A 7,554-nucleotide genomic window follows, 5' to 3' on the forward strand; every position below is an offset into this window, starting at 1 on the left:
AGTCATCTAGATTTGTCGCAGTTATATTATCATTCTTAGCATATAACTTTTTATAAAAGGTTCCAGCTTCTTTCAAAATTTCTTGTTGATTGTATATAACAGTTTTGTCATCTTTTTCCAAAAAAGGTATAGTTTTAGAGGTATAATGGTTTTTTTTCTAAATTACAAAAATATTTTGACGGTTTCTCTCCGTCATCTATCCATTTAGCTCTAGAACGAATAAAATATCCTTGCATTTTTTCTTGTCTTAAAGTTTGTAATTCTGTTTGAAAAGTTGACAGGAGCTCTTTACTATTTTCACAAAGATTTTCTTCAAGTTCTTTTATTTTGGAAATTAAATAGTGTTCCCTTGTTTTACGACCCTTACTTTTGTAACTTGAATATGAAATAGTCTGTCCTCTTATCTCAATTAAAAGAGTTTCCAAAAAAAGCTGATCATGTATTGTAAATTGCAAACAGTCGTTACTTATTTCGCCAATATTAGATAAATTGTAAACCGGTAAACAGTACTGTAATTTAACTTCCTCTATTTTTTTATTTATACACTCAAGATAATTAATATCATATAGTAGTGAATTATTAAACTTCCAAAGACCTTTGCCGTGTGTAACTTCCTCAAAATTTAAAGACAAAATAATTACTGAGTGATCAGACCTATAGCTTATGTCAATAGTACAATTTCTAACATGTGGTAGAAAATCTTCTGTAACAAGAAAAAAATCTAGTCTCGCCTGTTGCAGAGGATTAGGTCTTCTCCATGAAAATTTACGTATAACACCATTCAATTCTCTAAAGGGATCGTATAAATGTCTCTCGTTTACAGCTCTTAATAAAACTTCTCTAGCTTTTTTATTATTATCTAAGGATCTATAATTCTAATAATCTAGGTCAGTGTTTAAAACAAGATTAAAATCGCCACACCATATGTATGTATCATTTCCAATATTATCAATACTCTGAAAAATGTGTTCATAAAAAGATGGTTTATCAACATTCGGTCCATATATGTTTATTAAAGTGAAACGTTTTGAATCAATACTTAAGTCTAGTATAACATAATTACCTTCAACATCATACAATGTATTATAAATATTGAAATCTATATTTCGTTTAAACAAAATACCCATACCTCTAGAATTTGTTTCGCCAAAGCTAAAAAAACATTCTCCATTCCATTCTGTATACAAAGTTTTATCCATATCAGCTGTAAAGTGCAAATCTTGTAAACAATATATATCAGCCCCCCTCTCTTTCAGAAAACAAAACATATCAGCGCTTTTTCTACTGTCACGTAAGCCTCTACAATTGTACGAAATTATTTTTATGTTAGCCATTGTCATAAATAACACTTAAAAATTGTTTTACAGAACCAAAGTATACATTGCATAAAAGGTCCAGTTCTCTGTACATAAATATGACATTCATTGTAAAACGAAGGAAACAAGAAAAAAAATACAAAAGAAAAAAAAAGTGATAGTATTTTATTCAAACAAACAAACTCGATTATTATTAACAATTTTGTTTCGTTTCATGTTTAGCTGTCGGAAAATTTGCATTAAAAGTCAAGGGAGTTTTAGAGGATTTCCAGTCCGCTGCTGAAGGCCCGTCGCAGAAGAGGCAAAAACTGCAAGCTCAATCAGGTAAGGGAAGAAGTAACTGCATCTTCTGAAAATGAAACATTCAGATAAATTTTACTATAAACTTTTCTTAAACATTGATCCATAGTTTCTATGTAAAGGTGATACTTCAGTATCGTAGTACTTTAGCAGTGCTACGTCATGTTCAGACCATTAACCTCTTACAGTTAACAAGAATATATGAAACTTGACAAATGCATTTTCATTATGTCTCCCCCAGGAGACATATTGTTTTTGCCCTGTCCGTCCGTCCGTCCGTACGTCACACTTCATCTCCGAGCAATAACTGGAGAACCATTTGACCTAGAACCTTCAAACTTCATAGGGTTTTAGGGCTGCTGGAGTAGACGACCCCTATTGTTTTTGGGGTCACTCCATCAAAGGTCAAGGTCACAGGGGCCTGAACATTGAAAACCATTTCCGATCAATAACTAGAGAACCACTTGACCCAGAATGTTGAAACTTCATAGGATGATTGGTCATGAAGAGTAGATGACCTCTATTGATTTTGGGGTCACTCCGTCAAAGGTCAAGGTCACAGGGGCCTGAACATTGAAAACCATTTCCAATCAATAACTAGAGAACCACCTGACCCAGAATGTTGAAACTTGATAGGATGATTGGTCATAAAGAGTAGATGACCCTTATGGACTATGGGATCACTCCGTCAAAGGTCAAGGTCACAGGGGCCTGAACATTGAAAACCATTTCTGATCAATAACTAGAGAACCACTTGACCCAGAATGTTGAAACTTCATAGGATGATTGTACATGCAAAGTAGATGACCCCTATCGATTTTGGGGTCACTCCATTAAAGGTCAAGGTCACAGGGGCCTGAACATTGAAAACCATTTCCGGTCAGTAACTTGAGAACTACTTCACCCAGAATGTTGAAACTTAATAGGATGATTGATCATAAAGAGTAGATGACCCCTAACGATTTTGAGGTCACTCTGTGAAAGGTCAAGGTCACAGGGGCCTGGATATTGAAAACCATTTCTGGTCAGTAACTTGAGAACCACTTGACCCAGAATGATGAAACTTCGTAGGATGATTGGTCATGCAGAGTACATGAACCCTAACGATTTTAGGATCACTCTGTTAAAGGTCAAGGCCACAGGGGCCTGAAGATGGAAAACCATTTCCAATCAATAACTTGAGAACCTCTCGATCCAGAATGTTGAAACTTCATAGGATGATTGTTCATGCAGAGTAAATGACCCTTATTCTTTTTGGGGTCACTCCGTTAAAGGTCAAGGTCACAGGTGCCTGAACATTGATAACCAGTTCCGATCAATAACCTGAGAACCACTTGACCCTGAATGTTGAAACTTCATAGGATGATTGAACATTCAGAGTAGATGACCCCTATTCATTTTGGGGTCAGTCTATTAAAGGTCATTTTTTGGAAATAACTTGAGAACCACTTGACCTACAATGTTGAAACTTAATAGGATGATTGGACATGCAGAGTAGATGACCCCTATTTTTTTGAGGTCACTTGATCAAAGGTCAAGGTAACAGGAGCCTGAACAGTGACTTGAGAACCACTAGGCCACGAGTGTTGAAATTTAGCGGGATGACTGGACATGCCAAGTAGATGATCCCTATTGCATCCAACCATCAGTGTCTCTTTGACTTTCGCTTTTGACCCCTATTGACTTCTTGCCTATAGGACTTTGCATTGGGGGAGACATGCGCTCTTTTACAAAAGCAATTTCTAGTTAATGTTTGTTATAAGAGCACGATAGAATAATACATACTGCATTCAGTTTTGTTTGCAACGTTGTAATAACACGAGCATGAGCTACACTGCACAACAGTATCCTTGCAGTAATATTTTGAGAAGCTTTAGAAATAAAAGGTGTTATCTAAACTCAAGAAAACGTGGTTTTTCTACCTGATAAATGACTGATTCTTACATAATTTGTTTCGTTTTATTGAAAGTTTAAAAATTTCATTCTACGCGTGAAAGGAACAACTATAGTTTATCCTACATTTTGTGTCAGCGTAGTATTCTAATTACTCTTTACAGAGTGTCCTGAGCCTGTGCAAGGCTGCAGCAAGTAGACGAACTCAGTACAATGACATGGCACAGCTGCCTACACAGATACAAAAAATACAGCTACCTATACGAGTACAGTCAACAGCTAATTATTTGAACATTCAAGGGAAACACTTCCATTGACGCAATATGACGAATGAACATTTCTTTTATTTTTCGATACTTTATAAAACATACAGTGTTAAATGTTAACGAGTGAGACCAACCTTCATAATAAGGTCATACGTTTTACCGCCACTTTAATACTTTTGGGGACCTCCGTGGCTGAGGAGTAAAGGTCGTTGTCTTCGTATCGCTTGCTCCTCACCGATGAATGTTCAAGCCTCTCTAGGGACGTGAGGAAGCAGTTCAGCTGGTTTATGGAAGGTCGGTGGTTCTACCAAGGTGCCCGCCCGTGATGAAATAATACATGGAGGGGCACTTGGGTCTTCCATATCCATCAAAAGCTAGAAAGTCGGCATATGACCTACAGTTATGTCGTTGCGACGTTAAAGCCAACGCAAAATATCTAATTATTTCTTTTTGTTAAAAACTTAAATAACAATTTTTACATATACTAAAAACGAAAATGTTGAAAAAATGTCATTTCTAGCCAAAACAAGCTATTACGCTGAAAGTAAAGGTATCAGGTAAATATATCTCCAGTAATTAAATTATTCTGTCATTGTTTCCAAACTATTCTGATATGAGCTACAGTAAACGTTCTCAGAACAGATATTCCGTTGAGAATATACTTTTCTTACAAAGCAAGTTTTCACTTGGGCTGTCCAGTTTTATTACCAAATACCTTTTCTAAAGCTGTATTTTGTTTTGTTTCTGTTAGTTCAAGTCGTTGATGTATATATAAGACTAAGGATAATGTTTCTTGCTTTATTGTTGTAGCTTAGTAAAGTTTATGCCTTTGTAACTTGGTGTTATGTAACATTTCATTCTCTGTTTTCTTTAAAATTTACTTATTGTATATTGTTCAGACTTACAGTTTTGATATAATGGCATTTTGCTCAGCCTTTTGTATCATACTGTTTAGCATAGTTAGTGTCAGTATTGTTTAAACGTTTATAGCTTACTATAGTTTAGACTTCTTAGTAAATTCTTGTTTACCTTTTTGACGAAAGATTAAACAATACTGTAATTAAAAGTGTCTAAACAATTCTACTGTTGAAAAACGGCGTTAAACCCAACACAAACAAACAAAGCCTTTCTGGCGTTGTTAAATGTGCAACATTTTAAATATGCTTTTGTTCAGACGTAGACAGTAGATTGTTTAGACACTTTTAATTACAGTATTGTTTAATCTTTCGTCACACTGACAGAGTTAGATGACACGGAAGTGCAGTCCGCTTGTGCCCTTCTTCTCTAGTGAAGCAAATAAAATGAAAATTTTATAACACAGTATTTTTCTGCTTTGTCCGTCCGTCCTGCAATTCTTGTCCGAAGTATTTCTCAGCACCTTCGCTGGAATTCATCGAAATTTCATAAGAAGCGGGATGCGCACTTTGTTTTCATGTTCTGATCAGATGATTTTTATGATGAGTTATTGCTTTTTGATTATTCAACATTATTTAACCATAATACCATTCCTTTTCCGGAGTTTCCCTAAGCAACCATGTCTTGAACTCAGCGAAACTTCACAGACTGCTTCATTTCCGTAGAGGGATGCGCATATTGTCATTCTGTTCCAGTCGGGTGTTCACGAAGTTACTGCCCTTTGGTTATTCCCCATTAGTTTACAATAGCAAGTGAGTTATTTCCTTTCGATAATTCAGTATTAATTAACTATATCGCCTTGCTTGTTAGTAGTATTTCTCAGAAACCACTGACTGGAATTTCAGCGAAACTTCATTGGAAGCTTCGCTCAGAAGGGGAGATGCGCATATAGTGTTCGTGCTTTTTTCAGCAACTTCTTGCTGGAGTTCTAAGAAACTTCTTTCGAAGCGTCACTAGTGCCCATTCGATGAATGCCACTTGTGCGCTTTTAATAAGCAACAAACTTCGAGAAGCATTCATCGGATTTTCCTGTGTTTAATTGTTTTTAATTCAGTAGCATGTTATTGTTTAAACCTTGCATTCTTGTAGCATAGTGTTGCGTTAACATACATGGCAGAGAATTGTATAAACTTTTGTAGCATTGTTTTTCTTTTACTTTCGCTGCATAGTTTTGTATTTACTTTTCAGACATATTCTCTAATGATTTAAATATGTGAATTTATTTTACTCTATTGTATTTCTAATGAATTGTACTTTCTGATCAATTACTTAGAGTATGAAGTCAGAAGGGTCTGAGTATTGCACTTTGCTCTCTGGCGCTTAACGATTTTTCCCGATTTTTGAATTTTATCAGTGTTGCCATGTAAGTATCTATTAATATACAGTGACTGATACTTTCTCCCTACATGCCTAAGTATAGATTAAACACAGTTGTACACGACAGTAACCGATGCTTATAACCGGAAGCGACACATTTATTTTTGGCACGCCGCTTGCCTTTTCTGAACGTTTATAGACACTGACGACGTCCTAGTGACAGTATAGGTCTAGCGGTGGCAGTAACCACGAAAACACGCTATTGCCGTATAATAATGTATAATAATAATCTAAAAAGTCAAAATTTTCAGACATTACAAAATGGTGTTGATTTAGATCTTGAGAAAATATTTATAACGATATTGTAAATTGCAGTTCAGTATTGATATCCTTCTTTTGTTGAATTGTTAAAGCTGTCTTAACATATTGTTGCTCAAACCATACTTGTTTAATTTAGCATACATATGATTTTGAGGATTTCTTACTGATAGGGATATGTTTACAAGACAACTTTCGGACTGCCGTTACTAAGTTGAACAATGAAAAAAATATTCAGTTTGCGGGGACCTCTACACATTTTTTGCTAATACTACAAACTTGTTCCTTCTTTAACTATTCCAACACCTTTAGATTAGCACTAAATGGCCAGTTTTTAATGGGTTTTTTTTGCAAATGTAATTTGTTAAGTTATCGCGTCGTCTGTCCGTCCGTTCATTTGTCAACTTTTTCTGTTTCCGGATCATAAGTCAGAGATCATGTAAAGTTTTGAAAGGTTTTCCAAAATTTATACACATAAATTAAATAAACGTACAAAAATATACTTGTTGCTTTTGTGGCCAGTGTCTCAAAAATCAGTTTCAGAGGAACCGAAGTTAACCGCTCTGAATCATTTCATTTCCAAGCGTTCATCGACAAGAATAATTATTTCATTGCACATCTTTATTTTTATCATCTTAAAAGCTTTGAAAATGAATTTGTATTAAAATTTATGGTATATCTTGAAATGTTTGAAAGTATTTTACAACTAAATATGTCATGCATTTTCAGACTCATGCAGTCATAAGTCATCATTTAAATTTACAGACATTCCATTTAACATGAACAATTATGTTATTACATTTTGCATTTATTCGGCAGCTATGGATAAACAATCTCATTAAAATAATGTATAGGCTATATTTTAGTTTCTTTACTGTGTTTTTCATTAAAATACTTCAATATGAAATGTAAAAATAAACAGTTACATATTTTTATCTATTTAGTTCTTTTTATCGTTTTGGGGCATTTTGCCTCAAATTTTTCTGCGCTGGATTACTTGCCAGTTTCAAACGGACATTTTATGCCCCGATAAGCGGCATTTCGTTTGAGGTTTCTATCTTGTGATCTGTTGACTAGTTCAGTGACCGCCTCTTTAGCCTAGAAGTACAGCTCCCGATTCGAGTCCGGAATCGAACCCAGGCCGCGTCATACTAAAGACGTAAAAATGGTACTAGTAGATGCCTCGCTTTGCACCAAGAATTTAAAGGATAGTACTGGTAGAATGGTCT

General features: G+C 35.1%; 1 protein-coding gene across 1 annotated transcript in view; it reads left to right on the forward strand.

The window, feature by feature from the left end:
* The window catches only part of LOC123524239 (uncharacterized), a 51,710-nt gene extending 44,450 nt beyond the window's left edge, over nt 1-7,260 (forward strand). The window contains exons 11-12 of the mRNA XM_053538909.1: nt 1,539-1,640; nt 3,674-7,260. Of these exons, the coding sequence (XP_053394884.1) occupies nt 1,539-1,640; nt 3,674-3,708 (137 nt within the window). The 3' untranslated portion in view covers nt 3,709-7,260. The remainder of the gene's footprint in view (nt 1-1,538; nt 1,641-3,673) is intronic.
* The last annotated feature ends 294 nt before the right edge of the window (nt 7,261-7,554 follow it).

This window comes from Mercenaria mercenaria, chromosome 3, assembly GCF_021730395.1.
Source record: "Mercenaria mercenaria strain notata chromosome 3, MADL_Memer_1, whole genome shotgun sequence".
NCBI classification, from domain to species: Eukaryota; Metazoa; Mollusca; class Bivalvia; order Venerida; family Veneridae; genus Mercenaria; species Mercenaria mercenaria.